This window comes from Silene latifolia, chromosome Y (genome assembly GCF_048544455.1).
Source record: "Silene latifolia isolate original U9 population chromosome Y, ASM4854445v1, whole genome shotgun sequence".
Classification (NCBI taxonomy): domain Eukaryota; kingdom Viridiplantae; phylum Streptophyta; class Magnoliopsida; order Caryophyllales; family Caryophyllaceae; genus Silene; species Silene latifolia.
The window spans coordinates 458,099,987-458,119,267 of NC_133538.1; the positions used below are offsets into that span (position 1 = coordinate 458,099,987).

Below are 19,281 nucleotides of genomic sequence, written 5' to 3' on the forward strand. Positions count from 1 at the left end.
CTTGGCTAACCTAGCCCTAATGGATTTCTAATACAACTTGAACCAATAGAGAAGCATGCTCCTTAGCTTATGATTTCGTAAAGCAACCTCCTTAGTCCTTACCATTGTATGATGATTTCGTAAAGCAAATAGAAGTATCGTTTTATTTGCAAAATAATTTGTTAATGTTTGTCAGTCACTCAATGTTGGAAGTACGGTTTACAAGTTTATTTGGAGGCTTGTTCATTGAACTTGATCGAAATTGACCTAATCTGTGGCGATCTAAGCGACTTATTTTGCTCAGGAAGCTTCACCCAAAAAATGTAAATTCAAACCCCCACCAAACAAGACAAACCAACCTCTTATCAAATATTTACCTCATTCTTTTCAATTTGCAAAAGAAAAAATGTTGATGATGCTGTTTACCAAAGTAAATGATTCAGACAGAGTAGAATTAAATTAGCATCTGTAACCTCTTTCTAAATAAATTACGATTTCATGTATAAGATATTAAATCTGAGTGGGGACTTTGAGAAGATTACGACAACATCTTGAAGCGGTATTTGCGACATTTACGAAGGTCGAGTTCAGGCAGAGAGAGCTGATTTCACAATTAAGATTAAACCTTAAATTAATAATACCATGGTCTAATAATGTGTAACAGAATAACATTAGCAGATAGTGGGCAAGTTATCCCACGTATAGCACCTTGGATTCCAATCGTCACCATCATCTTCATAATCGGAGGTACTCAAAACAGGTAGAGGCGGCTGAGCACCCTGTCGTATCTGATCATCTATACTAACAACTGAGGTTGATTGCGCAACTGGATTTTCGCCACCCCCATGGCAACTTTCAGGAGACTCAACTTGCGTCGGGATAAGGTCAAGAATGTCTGGTAACACTTCCTTCCCAAAGTTCAATCGCTTGTCCTCTGGCTTCTCGGATTTCATTCCTGTGTTAATATCCCAGGAGGATAAGAGTTATTCTCATAACTAATACTCCGCACAAATGAATCAATAGATCGTATGTAAATGACTTGAAATGAGCGTGTATGCAATAAGCCTATGATCACATGGTTCTTACCGGTGCAAAAAGTATCAGAGGATGAAACGTCCCACTGAAGCTCACAATCATTTCTCTCCCTCTTTACTCTGCGATTTGCCACCTTGATTTGTGCTTCTTGCAGCAAGTCGTCCAACAACCCGCTCTTGGTCCGACCCACATTTGGATTATCACTATCAACTTTCACTTTATCTACCATCTCCTCGTCACTGGTCACATTTTGGTTTGAAGGGAGCTCAAAGTTACTGAGGTTATCAAAATTGAAACCTTCGGAATCAAAACGAACTGGAGGTACTTGACCTGAATCAAATCCAAACCCACCTGGCCTAAGCTGGAATACACTCATTTGTGATGGCGAGGGATAAGGATGACCCAAAAAGGTACTCGGGCAGCCCCTCAAGAACTGAGGGGGCAGAAATGGAGCAGGAGGATGCAAGGAGAAAAATGAAGAGGGTACTGAAACAGGGTTGAAGAGGGAAAGTGTGTTATTGTTGCTATTTGATGTTTGTTTGTAGGAAGAATGAGATGCCACCAGTGGTTGATGTGGTGGGCTTTTTGTGGACTGGGTTGGATTTGAATGGTTTTGATTCGGGTATAATGATAGGCCTTGTCGTAGTCTTCTCTTTACTCGTGTGTTCCAAAAGTTTTTGATTTCATTGTCGGTTCTCCCGGGCAACTGCTCAAATATCACAAAGAAACCATAAATTAAGACGTTAATATGAATATCATCTTATCTTCGAAATATATGTGAGCCGTGAGCGTCACTATATGTCTAAATTAGTTGTAAGATACAATTATACATGTCCCAACTCCGAAACTATGTACAACTTCCACATCTCCAATTTACGATATTATTGTCAACCTATTATTGATCTTCGCATATGACAATTCAAAACACTCTTTATTACCAATTCTTATACCATACACCCAGGTGTATGGTACAGTTATCACTTTCTATAAACTCTTCTTTCTTCTGTTTCAAACTATTCTTCCTTTTCTATCAAAAAAAAATCGTCCATAAAATTTAATTTTCCATCCAATACAGTGGTTTTTTAATCTTGATTCGAGTTTTGATTAATTAAATTCTAACTTATCAGGTATGTATTAAAATTACTTCCTGTTTTGATTAATTAAATTCTAATTTATCGGGTTTGTGTTGAAATTACATTAAACCCTAAAAGTTGTATAATAGCATAATTAAAATCGAGTTTTTATTTTTTTTATCACTCATTATTTATGATTAAATTTGTGGTTTCGATTGTGATATTCATCATATGACACTATCATATTCACTCAGAATTTAGTGAATATGATAATTTAATTTGATGAATATGTCTTATCAAATGTGATATTCATCATAAGTCACTATTATATTCATTTTGATTTTAGTGAATATGATAATATAATTTGATGAATATGTAGTATTTAGTGTGATATTCACCTTATGATACTATTATATTCACGTTGACTTAAATGATTATGATAGTGTAATTTGATGAACGTGTGTTATGTAATGTGATATTCATTTTATGACACTGTTATATTCACTTTGAGTTTAGCGAATATCGGTCTAATTTGATGATTATGAACTGTAAATTTGATAAAACTCGAATACAAATAGATGAAAGAAAACTACGAATTTAATAAATTCAGTAGGATTTTAAATTTGATAAATTGAGTAAGGTACTGTTAAAAATGTAGTGGGTAGTTTATTTATTTTTTTTTTAAAATTTTTTTTTTGCCCATAACTACCATGAGTGTATCTTACTCCCTACTCCTGGGAGTAGGATATAATTTGCCCTTTATTACACTAGTTATGTCAATATATGATGTGCAAAGCAGAAGTCTACATATAAACCTACATTTTGCCAACCAAAACAATCACAATTTTTAAAGACGGACATAGCACCACTCGGAAATGTAAATCACCATGAGAATCAAGCTATTAAAATAATAAGTGACGTAATACGTTTTCTCTTTGGTGTTAGTGTGTTACTATGCCTTTTTAAGGTATAGACATAGAAAAGATGGTAATTGGCATTAGAAGGACCACAATTTAGATGTCAAGGTAACAAAAGACAGAAAAACGTGCCAATACTCAAGTACTAGAATTTGCAAAGACAAAAATAACAAAAATGTAAGGATATTCCAACAAAGTACCACACTAAAATCTCAGTACACCAACAACAGGAATAGTACAGTTGTGAATATGCGCCAAATACAGTGCGTGCAGAAGATTTTGTAAGAATTATCATATTAATTCTCTATTATGTGGACCTAATTACTGACGTCAGTCACTCTAATAGATAATAGCTAAATATGATGTTTCGGGTTTTTAGTCGGAGTAATAGACTAAGTGGATTACGGTTAATGTTTACAGGCCATTAACATATTAGGCCCACTTATCTAATTATGCCCCTCCTGCCACCTATATAATAAAAGCTACACCTGTTTGTGGTCTTAACCTAATTCATATTCATTAAGAGAAACACACAAGAAGAGAATTAGAGAATAAGGAAGGCAGGAGAAGGCAAAAAATTGAAGTTTTATCTTCTTGTTGATTTCAAGGAATCTCCTTATCAGATCTAATGACTACTCCACGTAAGTACTCATCTGTAATTATCACTGCAATCAAGATCCTCTAAATTTATGTTTACATGTGGTATCAGAGCAGGATTGTGATTGCAGTTATAGTTCTGATTAATGTTCCAATTATGTTTTTTGAATGAAATTAATGTTTAATTATGATGTTATCATTTTCATTCATGGTTGATTGTTTACTCGTTTGATTATGATTGTTTCCGCTGCCCTAATTGAATTATTTCAATTCTTATGATGCCGTAATTGCATTATTTCAATTCTTATGATGTCCTAATCGTTATTTCAATTCGTATGATGTTTGTATTTTATTGTTTATGGTTCTTAATCGCACATCTACACTGTTCACCGACAGCACTATTCACGCGCACTGTTCACGCAGAAAGTTACTGTTCATCAGTTTTGAGTGTCGGATTTTGATGTTATAATAATGTTTTTCGAGTGTAAACGGTGTTCTAAACCAGACTGCACAACAGGGTTAGCGTTTTTAAGCCTAATTCTGGCGTCTTCATTGAGTTTCAGGACGTTTTTGGTTAAAAATTATGTTTTTTTTGTAATAGTTCTCGATCGAGCTAATGTTTCACTCGATCGAAGCTCTTAAGCATGAAAAAGTACCTTCTCGCATTATAGTTTACGATACCTTATTTTTGATTATGTATGCTCGTGTGATATTTATATTATTAAGTACATAAATTAATATAATTATCATATTGTTGTTGTAAGCCTACATATTATTTGTGTAAATATATCATTTGATATCGAATGTAAGAGACTTTCGCATTATGACAAGTTGAAATTCACCACAGTGATTTCATCTCGTACGCGATCAAATCTCATAATGGAACCATATTGAACATTCACATTAGGTTGAGGTTCGCCACAGTGGACTCAAATTATGTAGTGAATTTCCGACTAAGCATCTAATAGGGTAAAGTAACTTGTATTAAGGTTTTACCCACAGGTAACCTGGCATTAAAGTAAAACACCCATTAAGGAGAGTAAAGTAACTTGTATTAAGGTTTTACCCACAGGTAGCCTGACATTAAAGTGAAACACTCATTAAGGAGAGTATACTCTATTATGTAATTAAGCATGTGTAGGTTGTCCACAGATACTATACTTGCCTGATGAATGTTTATGAGTTACTCATTTAAGTTTCAAGTTTTAGTCATAATTGCTATTGTGTGTTAAACTCAAAGCCTGTTTTGAGCATTGTTCATAATGCAGTACCGTTGCAAAGCTCTCTCAATAACTGTGTCCAAGCTGTTCCACAACTTGATGGTACTAATTACTCAGAATGGAAAGAACATCTCGAGTTCTATTTAGGGATCCTTGAACTTGATCAAGTGCTTACCGGGTCGGCTCCGGTGAACCCGACCGATGCGAGTAAAGAAGTACTTGAAGAGTATAACTGGTGGAAGAAATCTGATAGTCTTTGCGTCTTACCACTGCACCAAACATTAAGTCCTCTATTTCGGAGACAGGCTGTAACACAGCCAATAAGTACATGGAAATCATTAAGGAACGCTTTCAGACTACCGATAAAGCGGTAGCTGGAAGGCTTATGTCTGAACTTACCACTGCTAAGTATAATGAGAGTGTAACCACCATGCAGCAGCATGTGTTACACATGACGAATCTGGCATCTAAGTTGGGAAAACAGGGCATGAAAGTTGAGGATCCGTTCCTCACCCAGTTTATCATCAACTCTTTGCCTGATAAGTTTGATGCTTTCCATCTTCATTACAACACTGTTAAGGAAATTTGGAGTGTTAATGAATTGACTAATAAACTGGTTCGAAGCGGCAAAGAATCAAACAGAAAGATGAGGCCGATGCCTCAAGTAAAAGTACCGCTTATCCTGGCACATTATGTGCATCATGTAAGCGGGAAATCTAAGGGTAGGTTTGGAAACAGAAAGGGCATGAAGTCCGCCCTTCGATAAGCTTATCTGGATCTGGCATAAAGAAGGATATCAAGAAGCGGAAAGTTGTTTTTTTTTCCGTAAGAAACCTGGGCACTTTCGAATGATCGCATAAAGCGTAAGAATTGGTTCGAAAAGAAGGGTAAGCCTTTGGCTTTTGTATGTTTCGAATCAAATTATGTTGAAGTTCCTTCTAATACATGGTGGCTAGATTCAGGCTCTAATGTACATGTTTCGAATTCCTTGTCTTGATTCCTTAGGACAAGAACCATAAATCCAAATGAGGCCTCCCTATACATGGGGAATAAAGATAAAGCCTCCGTAGAAGCCATTGGAAGGTTTAGCTTGGAATTAAGCACTGGATTCAAGTTGAAGTTGGAGGATACCCTTTATTTTCCCTCCTTCGGACGCAATTTAATTTCAGTTTCTAAGTTAGATAATGATGGTTTTAAATTAAGTTTTGGACAAGGTTGTTTCAGTATGTTTCGAGACAATATTTTTGTTGGTTCTGTAATTTTGGAAAACGGATTGTATCGAATTTATTTAGATAAATTGTTTTCAGAATCTCTTTGTGTTTCTCATAATGTTTCCCTGCATAATAATGTTAGTTCGAAACGTGGAAGGTCTAATGAAAGTTCCTCCTTCTTGTGGCATAAACGTTTGGCCCATATTTCAAGAGAAAGAATGAGCATATTGGTTAAAGATAATATACTACCTTCTCTTGATTTTACGGATTTTGGGACGTGTGTGGAATGCATTAAGGGTAAGCAAACCAAACATACCAAGAATGGGTCCACAAGAAGCACTGCTCTTTTAGAAATTATACATACAGACATATGTGGTCCATTTGATGTTCCCTCCATGAGCGGAGAGAAATATTTCATCACCTTTATTGATGATTATTCACGTTATTGTTATCTTTACCTTTTGCATGAAAAATCTCAATCGATGAAACGCTTTAGAGGTTTACATTAAGGAGGTGGAAAGGCAATTGGGAAAGAAAGTGAAAATCGTAAGGTCGATAGGGGTGGTGAATATTATGGCAAATATGATGAATCAGGACAACATCCTGGTCCTTTTGCAAAACTCCTTGAAAGTTTGGGTATTGTCCCTCGGTACACAACTCCCGGTTCTCCATGGATGAATGGTGTTCTTTGAGAGGCGTAATCGAACCCTATTAGAGGTCATGAGGACAATGATGAGTAATATCATTCTACCCATGAAGTTGTGGATGCATGCCCTTATGACTGCTGTGTATGTTGGAAATCGGGTTCCCAGTAAAGCAGTTTCAAAGACACCATTTGAACTGTGGAAAGGATGGAAACCAAGTCTTCAACACTTACATGTATGAGGATGCCCAGCAGAGGCACGCATTTATAATCCACATGAAAGGAAGCTTGATCCTAGAACCATTAGTGGTTTCTTTATCGGCTATCCAGAAAAGTCCAAAGGGTATAGGTTTTACTATCCTACACACAAGACAAGAATTGTTGAAACCGGAAATGCCAAATTCCTTGAGAATGGCGAAGTTAGTGGGAGTGATCAGGTAAGGGATGTCGTCGTCAATGAGGTTAGGGTGGCAATTCCAGTTCCTTTGCCTCCAATTTCTATTGATTTTTTTTTTGTTTTTGGTAAAATGTAAGTATATTAATAAACCAATTGAACCGTCCAATTACATCAACAACACACTAATCAAAAACTATTAGTGTAACCACTGCCTAATACGTTCTATATCAGCTGGGTTACATATGAAATCAACCCTGCTCATCACTTCCTTCCTTACCTGTGAAACTATAAACTCAGGCCTAGCTATGACAAACTCAATCCTACAATGATTCCTAGCTTCCCATATTTTATAAACTAGTCCTTGTAAGAGAGCTGCAAGTATCTTCTTCTTTAGTAAACTTCGTATTCTCAACTTAATCCACCATTGAATGACATCAACAGTGAGAATAATAATATCCACACGCAGAGAGAGCAGCTTCACACACCTTTTGCTGTAACTACAGTTGAAGAAAAGATGCCTATGATCTTCATCCACCAGTCCACAGAGATAACATATAGAATCTGAGTTAATATGGAAATGCTGGAGCCTATCTTTAGTGAGGAGTCTTTCATTTGCAACAAGCCATCCGATGAAACAATGCTTTGGTAAACTCATATTATTCCAAACAAACTTTGCCCAACTTTTTGGTACATCATCTTCACCCAGCCAATGATAACCTTGCTGAATGGAGTAAGCATTACCCTCCTTAAGCCACCACTGTCCATAAAATCCCTCTTGCAGAAGATCCTTAACAGCACAAATTTTGCGCCAGGACCAGCTAGAGTAAGGTTTAGGAATATAAGACATCCAGTCAGAATTTTCGATGTAAATTGAGTGCACCCATTTGACCCACAAGTGATCCTTTTTGTGACTAATCCACCAGATATACTTACCCAATGCTGCTCTATTCCACCTCCTCAAATCAGTAATCCCCAGTCCACCTTCATTTTTACTTTTACAGCATGTAGACCAAGAAATCAAAGGAGGAGAATTAGCAGATTCCTTACCTTGCCAGAGAAAACTTCTACATAAGGCTTCAACTTTGTTGAGGATACTTGCAGGAAGAATGGAAATCCTTGCCCAGTAGCAATGCAAGGTACGCAGAACTGACTTGACAAGGACCAACCTGCCTGCATAAGACAATTTCCTCGTCCCAACATCTCTAATCCTTTCAATAACCCTATCAACCAATTTTGCACATTCAAGGGCGGAGAGTCTCTTTGAAGCAATGGGAACCCCCAAATATCTAAAGGGAAGATGTCCCTCAACCATTCCCGTCAACTGAACAATTTCAGACATGATTCCAGAAGGGACACCATTGCTATACAGACTAGACTTGCTCTGGTTCATACACAAACCAGAAGCTCTTGAAAAAGTTTCAAAAGCCCTCAACAGCATGATTATCACATCCTTCTCACCCTTACAAAAAAGGAGAAGATCATCTGCAAAACAAAGGTGGGATAACTTCAGAGGTTTACACAGGGGATGGAATTTGAAACCATCCATTTCCTGCACCACAGAAATCACCCTACTCAAATACTCCATGCAAACTGTGAATAACAAGGGAGATAGTGGATCCCCTTGGCGAATCCCTCTTTTAGCCTTAAAGAAACCAAAGAAATCCCCATTAAGAGCCAAAGAGAAGGAAGGGGTACACACACACTTCATAATCAAGTGAACAAAACTGTCAGGAAAACACAATGCCTCAAGCATTTGTTTGATGAACCTCCATTAAATGCTATCATAGGCTTGAAGGTCCACTTTAATCAACATCCTTGGAGAACAAGCTTTTCTACCATAAAGCCTGACCAAATCTTGGCAAATCAAGATATTCTCAACAATATCTCGCCCTTTAATAAAGGCACTTTGATTAGGACTTATGATCAGGGGAAGAATAGCACCCAACCTAGAACTCAGAATTTTAGCTATACACTTATATAGAGTGTTACAGCAAGCAATGGGACGGAATTGAGTAACTGAGGTTGGTCTATCAACTTTAGGAATAAGAGTCAAAACCGTATTATTCAACTGCTTGAGCATCCTACCATTCTGGAAAAAATCAATAACAGCTTCAGTAATACCAACACCAATGACATCCTAGCTATCTTTAAAAAACTGACTAGAGTATCCATCATAGCCAGGAGCTTTGGTCCCTGGAATGGAAAACAAAGCCAGCTTGATTTCATCAGCAGTTACAGGTTTCAGCAGAACAACATGCATTTCATCAGAAACCAGCACCCCTCTCCTTACAGTTGGGACATGGACATCAATAACCTCTTTACTGGACCCCAGAATGTGAGTAAAATACTCAATGAAAGCATCATTAATACCTTGCCCTTCAGTTGGAGTCTTTCCAGACATATCATCCACTTGAAGTACTTTATTCCTACTTCTTCTACTCTTTATACTAGCATGAAAATACGCTGTATTATCATCTCCTTCAGTAGCCCATTCAGATTTAGACCTCTGCAAAAGGAACATGTGTTTAGCCTTTTGTAGCTGAGCATACTCCTTAGCAATCTCCATCTCAACTGCAATAAGCTCAGGATCCATAGGCTTAAGCCTAAGCTTTTTCTGCACCTCAGTCAAGGCCATACTAGTGATTGAACAATTATTCTCTATATCACTGAAATCCCTCTTGTTGAGAGCCCTGAGCCCCCTCTTCAACAGTTTTAGCTTAGAGACCACTTGAAACATTTTTGTCCCAACAATGTGCTCATTCCAAGCCTCTCTAACAATCCCATCAAACTCAGAACTCATAGACCACATGTTGTAATATTTGAAAGGAGTTCTAGTTCTACTAACCAAGGAATCAAACTGAACAATACAAGGACAATGGTCATAAAGCCCTTCAGGCAAGAAGTTAGCAAAAGCCTCAGGAAAATTAGAGATCCATTCAGCATTGGCCAACATCCTGTCAATTCTACTATAGACTCTAGACTCCACCCCTTGTTTATTATTCCAAGTGAAAAAAGAGCCAGTAGCTGGAATGTCTTGCAACTGGCACCACTGAACACAATCCTGGAAGGGAGCAATTTCAGCAGAGGTAATATCAGACCCAATCCTCTCATTATAATTCAGAACATTATTAAAATCACCCCCACAGCCCAAGCCTCCTGACAAGAAACATCATACTCCTTCAACTTATTCCACAACAACTCTCTGCCAGCACTATGATTAAAGCCATAGACAACTGTAAACCAAAACTTCCTACCAGTCATCTTGCTCAGAACAAAAGAATGAATGGTCTGGCTAGTAATATCCACAACATTAACATCAAAGCAATTAGGGTCCCAAAGTAACCACACTCTACCATTTTTATGAAGACTATTATTAGTGCATAATGCCCAGCTAGAGCATAAATTATTCCTAACTTTTAACCAATTATTACTCTTAACTCTAGTTTCAACCAAACCAAATAGCCCAATATTATTAGAATGGAAAAACCACTTTATTTCCTTTTGCTTATTAAGGCTATTAGTCATCTAATATTCCAGAAACCAAACCTATCCATTACCAACTCTTGAGGTGGAACCTTCCTCAACAATTCTAGCAATTACAGCACTCTTACTGTTGATTCCTCCCTTGGCCATCTGAACTGATCTCTGAACTGCAGCACTGAAAGTATCCATAAAAGAAGCTTTACTTGGACCACCATCCTTCTTGTAATTTTGAGAGTTCAGCCTTGTAAGAATTCTAGCCGGGGTAAAAGGAACTGAGGGGGTTTTCTCAGTTAGAATCACAGTTGGTTGCAGCATAGGAGAAGGAACAGGGGTAGGAACTTGGGTAGCTGCAATAGGGGAAGGAGCTACTGGAGCAGATGCAGCTGCAGGTGCACGAGTAGGAGCCTGGTTCCTAGCTACTGGCCTCCACACTTGTTTGGGTCCTCTAGGCTTGGAAGTATTAGTAGTAGGAGAAGGTTTCCTAAAATTAACCGCCAAATGCCCCATCCCTTTACAACTTGTTGGCAACCAGTCATATCCAACTTTAATCTTTTGAACTTTTCCTTTCTCATCCAAAAACTCAATGCTATTAGGATAATTCTGATCAGGTTTAACTTTAACCAGAACCCTAGCAAAGTTCAGCAAGGTTTTCTGTTGCGTAGCATCATTACATCGAATATATTCCCCAATTAGGCCACTTATTTTCTTCAGAGCATTCTGACCCCAGAACTTCAATTCAAGCCCAGAAAGTTTCACCCAAATAGGAACATACTCTAAGTCATGCTTAACTAGCTCAGAATCCCGCTTCCATTCATTCACAATCACAGGCTTGCTATCAAACATTAGCTGTTCAGACAGTAGAGCCTTCTGTTTCATCTCGACTGTCTTAAATCTCACCAGGAAGATTCCATTAGGCATGAATGAAACCTTATCAATGTCAAATTTCATCCAAACGCGTTTAATAAAACCTTCAACAACATTCCAAGGGGGACTTGCGCCAAGAATATAACAGAAGACAGACGATTTCCAGTAATTAATTTCAGAAGCAACATCTTCCTCAGATAGTTGAAGTAATACCTTAGGGTTAGCAGATTCCGACGGTTTTTGAATTGTCTTCTTAATTTTCCTGGAGAGCACCTCCGTCCACGATCCTTCCTGAACCACCTCCACTGTCACAGGCTCATCCAGATCAAGGTCCAGATCATAGGGAAGGAGACATCTCGCCGCCGGCTTATCATTCAGCTGAACATCTTCATCACTTCATTCTAAGAGTTCCTCTTCTACTAAGATTTGCTTTCCATTTTGTTTTTTTTTGAGATTTTTTTGTATTATTATTAGTTGATTTCCTAGATCTCGCCATTGCGTTAATCTGAAGCAATCAATTTTTGCGTTGTCGTAATTTCTATTGATGAAGTTCCACATAATGATAATGTTGACTCAGTCAATATTGTGGAACCTAATGTTGATGATCCTCCACTCCCGAATGATAACATCGCCACTGAGGTTGTTGATACAAAGACCAAACAACATTAAGAAGGTCCACAAGACCTAGAAGGCCAGCTATTTCAGATGACTATGAAGTATATCAATGTGAATTTGACATTAGTGTGGATAATGATCCGGTTACGTTTTCACAAGCTATGAATAGTGATAATTCCGATAAATGGATTAATGCCATGAAAGAAGAGATGGAGTCTATGGCTAAGAATGAGGTCTGGGAGTTGGTCAATTTACTAGTAGGTCATAAGGTCAGTTTACAAGTGGGTCTTTAAGACCAAACACGACTCCTTAGGTAATATTGAACGACATAAAGCCAGACTGGTAGCTAAAGGCTTTAATCAGAAAGAAGGCATTGATTATAATGAAACCTTCTCTCCAGTTTCTAAGAAGGATTCTTTACGGATCATTTTAGCTTTAGTAGCTCATTTTGACTTAGAGCTACATCAAATGGATGTGAAAACGACATTCTTGAATGGGATTTTGGAAGAAGAAGTCTATATGGCTCAGCCTGAAGGCTTCATTATTGATGACAAAGAGGACAAAGTCTGTATATTAAAGAAGTCCATTTATGGGCTTAAGCAAGCTTCTCGGCAATGGTATATTAAGTTCCATAATACCATCACCTCCTTTGAGTTTCAAGAAAACACTGTTGATCAGTGTATATACCTGAAGATCAGTGGGAGTAAGTTTGCATTTTTGGTCTTATATGTCGATGATATACTCATCGCATGGCGATGATTTGGGACTATTACATCAAACTAAAGATTTCATATCAAGCAACTTTGAGATGAAAGATATGGGAGAGGCGTCCTATGTGATCGGGGTGGAAATATCTCGAGACAGATCACAAAGGACATTAGGGTTGTCTCAGAAAGCCTATATCATGAAGGTCTTAGAAAGATTTAACATGGTAAAATGTAATCCCAATGATGTTCCTATTCGAAAGGGGATAAGTTCAAAAGCATGTGTCCTAAGACTGAACTAGAACGAAATGCCATGAAAAACTTTCCTTATGCATCTCTAGTTGGAAGCTTAATGTACGCAGTGTCCGTACAAGACCCGATATAAGTTTTGCGGTGGGTATGTTGGGTCGATATCACCAATCCGGAATGGGTCATTGGAGTGTGGCTAAGAAAGTTTTAAGGTACTTAAAGGGAACAAGGGACAAAATGCTCACTTATAGACATACTGATTAGCTTGAGATTATTGGATATGCCGACTCAGATTTTGGAGGATGTGTGGACTCAAGGAAAAGCACCTTTGGTTATGTGTTTGCTTTAGCTGGGGGGGGGCAATCTCCTGGAAGAGTGCTAAACAGACAATTAATGCCTCATCCACTATGGAAGCTGAATTTGTAGCATGCTTTGAGGCTACTATTCAAGCTTTATGGTTGCGAAACTTTCTTTCGGGATTAGCATTATGAATTCCATTGCAAGGCACTGAAAATTTCTTCGTGATAATGCCGCAAATTGTCTTCTTTTCGAAGAATGATAGGTATTCTAAAGGTATAAAACACATGGAAATGAAATACCTATCAGTTAAGGAGGAAGTTCGGAAAAAAAACTATGTCAATTGAGCACATCACGACTAGTGCCAATATAGCAGATCCTTTAACTAAGGGGTTACCTCCAAAGACATTTTTAAAGCATGCTACTGATATGGGTCTGGAGGATAATCATTAAGGCTTTTCGTTTGTGTTTGGATCATGCTAGTGTTTTGTAATGATGACACTTATGTTTTGATTAATCAACTTATGTTTTCTTATGATGATGGTTTCCGAACGATTTTCTGTATCGTATTATTGTTATTGTATACATTATTATTGCACGATTAACAGAATCAGTCCTTTTTCCTCAAGGACATTATCGGGGATTATGTTTGCTCCTTGTATAGACTGATTATTCTAAATGATTGGTCCGTAGTATATGGAAGGACCACTTCTCTTGTATAGTAGTGTTTCCGCCATGACGCAACCAGTTGTTCGGAATGATCAGGGTAATTAAGATAAACCCATTATGTATTCATTTAGTTCTCTGCGCGACTTATGACTCTGTTTGCATGTGACATTATGTTTAGGTCAGTAATATGGTCCAAGTGAGAGAATGTAAGAATTATCATATTAATTCTCTATTATGTGGACCTAATTACTGACGTCAGTCACTCTAATAGATAATAGCTAAATATGATGTTTCGGGTTTTTAGTCGGAGTAATAGACTAAGTGGATTACGGTTAATGTTTACAGGCCATTAACATATTAGGCCCACTTATCTAATTATGCCCCTCCTGCCACCTATATAATAAAAGCTACACCTGTTTGTGGTCTTAACCTAATTCATATTCATTAAGAGAAACACACAAGAAGAGAATTAGAGAATAAGGAAGGCAGGAGAAGGCAAAAGATTGAAGTTTTATCTTCTTGTTGATTTCAAAGAATCTCCTTATCAGATCTAATGACTACTCCACGTAAGTATTCATCTGTAATTATTACTGCAATCAAGATACTCTAAATTTATGTTTACAGATTTGTCAGAAGATGTCTGCAAAATCCTACGCAACAATCTAAACTATTTTTGTCTATGTTCTCTACCGTGCGCGCGTTATTTTGTACATTTCCACTAATAGACTCACACACATTGAACTGATCATTTCTACACATATTTCAACTAGAGAATTTCCTCCTAGGAAAGAAATTACCGTAATAATCCCCATATAAAAACATGTAACATGGTATATACAATAATTCCATCTACGAGGTGGTCAATATAAACCGAGTTTATAATGAATGAGACGTACAAGTATTATATACCGCTTATATTATTACATAACAATCTTATTAGATACTTCATCCATCACAATCAAAAGTCGTCTAATCTTTTTTTTAGGGAGGGCTATTGACCAAAATCGAAGCCGGGATAATTTATTGTAGAACTATAGGGTATTATTATATGAAAAGAAAAATAAAACAAATCCATTAAATTACCTCGACTAATAAAAAATGGAGGCACAAACTTTGATAAAACATTCGAAAACCGAAGATATCTTAAAAAAAATTGAAGTGTAGTGGTAAGGCCGAAGTATTGTGGCCCAGATTCAAATCTCTCCTCTTTCTATAATTTATATTGTGATGCGATTAAGTGTACTTGTTTTAGAAAAAAAAAAAGCAACTACATAGTATAAAAGCCAAGTTTTTTCTTGGCTTCTCATTGGCTCCTGATTTTTAGGGCTTGCAAAAAGTTTTTTTTAGGTAGGACCCCCCATGTTTTCAAACCTATTCAATTACTCTGTATCAGATTTTACATAAATACAATTCAACGTAAATACAATTCATTTAATTTCATAAATTGTGATAGTAGTAAATAAAATTGAAATTTATAGTATAATTCTTTCCTATAAATAATAAAATTAAAATTTAAAAATAATAAATTCATGTACCTAAAAATTTTGTAAAAGAAAAATAAAAACGAAAAGGAAAAACTTGATTAAAATAAATTTAGTTTATCAAGTGTGTTTGTACTTGAACTAGAACTAAACCACTTCGATCCAAAGTTTGAAAACAAATATATCCTTAATAATCTGGCATTTATATATTTTAAGAAATTAGTTAAATTTTTAAAAAATTAATCATATAAATATATGATAAATAGATAATTTTTTTTTTTTTGAGAAATCGAGAAGCGAAAAAAAACATAAGAAACTGTATACGTAAGTACACTGATATTAAGAGAAAATAATATCAAAATCGGGAAAAAAATCACAACAATAATATTTATTGGTTTTGAAAAAAAGGTTGTAGATTATCACTATTTAGGAATAGAACTTATACCAATATCATTTGTGCTTAAGAAATTGTAAAACTAAATAAAAAAAAACTTGGAGATTGTATTAAAGATGTAAATGACATTGGCTGATTGGGTTTAAGATTTCAATAAAGATGATGGAGTGATGAACTGATGAACGAAGAAGGGTATGAGAGAGGCATGTAGAAAACGGTGTCGTAGGTGAAGGAGCTTTAGGGTTTTAAAGTATGAGATATGCGGATCTTTATAAATGAGTTGCTATAGAGTATAATAATGGACTTTGGATTAAGTTGTATACCCGGCCCAGTTAAATGAATTAATAGTTTGTGCTTAAAACTAATATTTTTTTATTCTAATTTTACTGTTCCCTTTATTTTTAGGATTTTTTTGTCAAAAACTAGCTTATATTTAGGGATATTTATAAAAAGACTACCTTACACTACTTTTTTTTGTTTCTACTACCTTTGTTTTCTTTATTCTTGGTCAATAACTACATACGCTAAGAATCTAGACAAATTTGGTCAGTTTTCCGGCTTAAACCTATCTCCCTTGACTCTTTTATGTTTTAATCTTGCTTAGGCACGATCTTGGGAAGTCGTAATGTACTTACGGTTTACTTCAGTAGATGTTCGTAGTTATTACTGAAATGTGAAAACATAAATTTTGCTTATGTAAAGTTAAATTGTGGGTTGGACGCAGTTGGTTATTGTTGTTTGATGTTATCAAAGTCATGTGGGATAGGTTAATGTCACTAAATCGATCAAATCTCGCCATAGTTTCGGCACAGGTAGTTTTTGACCAAAAAAAAGAGAAAACAAAGGTAGTCTAAAGCAAGAAAAATAACATAAGGTATTATTTTTACAAATACCCCTAAATAAAAGGTAGTTTTTCACAAAAAACCCTTATTTTTAATACTTATCCCAAAATTATTATCCTCTATCTAAATTTAGTATATATTTATACCATAAATAAACTCAATGGTATATCGCTATATCCAATAAAATCGTTTAAAATATCATAACTTTAAAAGACACACGCCTGTCTCGCCTGCATTTTTTTTTGCACGGGTTTAAAACTAGTTTCAACAAAAAAACTAACCCAAATTCAGACCAATAACATTAACCAAAAGCCATTAAAAAAACATGAAGAAAAAGCAGAGGAAAATCAAGTAAACAAAACAATAAAAAATGGAGGCACAAACTCTGATAAAACATCCCAAAACCCATTTTCACATTTCAACAAAAACTCAAATTCATAACAATAAAATTAACCAAAAACCATTAAAAAAACATGAAGAAAAAACAGAGGAAAAATCAAATTAATAAACAAAACAATAAAAAATCAAATTAATAAACAATAAAATTAACCAAAAACCATTAAAAAAACATGAAGAAAAAACATAAGAAACTGTATACGTAAGTACACTGATATTAAGAGAAAATAATATCAAAATCGGGAAAAAAATCACAACAATAATATTTATTGGTTTTGAAAAAAAGGTTGTAGATTATCACTATTTAGGAATAGAACTTATACCAATATCATTTGTGCTTAAGAAATTGTAAAACTAAATAAAAAAAAACTTGGAGATTGTATTAAAGATGTAAATGACATTGGCTGATTGGGTTTAAGATTTCAATAAAGATGATGGAGTGATGAACTGATGAACGAAGAAGGGTATGAGAGAGGCATGTAGAAAACGGTGTCGTAGGTGAAGGAGCTTTAGGGTTTTAAAGTATGAGATATGCGGATCTTTATAAATGAGTTGCTATAGAGTATAATAATGGACTTTGGATTAAGTTGTATACCCGGCCCAGTTAAATGAATTAATAGTTTGTGCTTAAAACTAATATTTTTTTATTCTAATTTTACTGTTCCCTTTATTTTTAGGATTTTTTTGTCAAAAACTAGCTTATATTTAGGGATATTTATAAAAAGACTACCTTACACTACTTTTTTTTTGTTTCTACTACCTTTGTTTTCTTTATTCTTGGTCAATAACTACATACGCTAAGAATCTAGACAAATTTGGTCAGTTTTCCGGCTTAAACCTATCTCCCTTGACTCTTTTATGTTTTAATCTTGCTTAGGCACGATCTTGGGAAGTCGTAATGTACTTACGGTTTACTTCAGTAGATGTTCGTAGTATTACTGAAATGTGAAAACATAAATTTTGCTTATGTAAAGTTAAATTGTGGGTTGGACGCAGTTGGTTATTGTTGTTTGATGTTATCAAAGTCATGTGGGATAGGTTAATGTCACTAAATCGATCAAATCTCGCCATAGTTTCGGCACAGGTAGTTTTTGACCAAAAAAAAGAGAAAACAAAGGTAGTCTAAAGCAAGAAAAATAACATAAGGTATTATTTTTACAAATACCCCTAAATAAAAGGTAGTTTTTCACAAAAAACCCTTATTTTTAATACTTATCCCAAAATTATTATCCTCTATCTAAATTTAGTATATATTTATACCATAAATAAACTCAATGGTATATCGCTATATCCAATAAAATCGTTTAAAATATCATAACTTTAAAAGACACACGCCCGTCTCGCCCGTGCATTTTTTTTGCACGGGTTTAAAACTAGTTTCAACAAAAAAACTAACCCAAATTCAGACCAATAACATTAACCAAAAACCATTAAAAAAACATGAAGAAAAAGCAGAGGAAAATCAAGTAAACAAAACAATAAAAAATGGAGGCACAAACTCTGATAAAACATCCCAAAACCCATTTTCACATTTCAAAAAAAACTCAAATTCATAACAATAAAATTAACCAAAAACCATTAAAAAAACATGAAGAAAAAACAGAGGAAAAATCAAATTAATAAACAAAACAATAAAAAATCAAATTAAAGAGAAGAAGAAGAAAAATACATGTTGAGAAATGCGAGCCCATTTATTGCCAAGCTTAGAGTGAAGATGAATAATAAGCCGTTGTTCATCAACTGAAAACGGACCTTTCTTCAAATTAGGCCTTAAATGGTTAGCCCATCTCAACCTACAACTCTTACCACACCGCCTTAACCCCGTATTCCTCTGCACCGCGTTCCAATTCCCTTCTCCATGTTTCCTCACGTATTCCACCAGCACAGCATCCTCCGCTGCCGTCCACGGTCCCTTCTTTAACAATTCCCCGCTACCGTCTGCGTCTCCGCCTCCCTCGCTGTTGCTGATGGTTAACATGTTAATTAATTGAGAATTGGGGAAATGGGGGGTTGATTAGTTAATTAATTAGTTTGAGTTTGAGGGGTTTTTATGAGGTTTGAGCTGGGTTTTTTTTAAGAATGTTGCTAAAATAAGGAGAGACAGAGAGAGAAATGGGAGATTTTATGATTGAGCTGTGTGTGTGTTTTGGTTTGTCATGCATGCATACGCAATGTCACATGGTTTTTGGCTTTTGCTTTGCTTTTTTACTTCGTA

The 19,281-nt window shown here is 35.7% G+C and overlaps 1 protein-coding gene across 1 annotated transcript; it reads right to left on the minus strand.

Annotated features, from left to right (window-relative positions):
- Positions 1-341: 341 nt before the first annotated feature.
- On the minus strand, positions 342-19,192 carry LOC141633430 (uncharacterized). The gene is made up of 3 exons (XM_074445904.1): positions 18,736-19,192; positions 1,066-1,720; positions 342-934 (listed from the first exon to the last, which is right to left on the minus strand). Exons 1-3 carry the CDS (start codon positions 19,042-19,044, stop codon positions 651-653), a joined length of 1,248 nt encoding a protein of 415 aa, XP_074302005.1. The 5' UTR covers positions 19,045-19,192; the 3' UTR covers positions 342-650.
- Between the last annotated feature and the right edge of the window lie 89 nt (positions 19,193-19,281).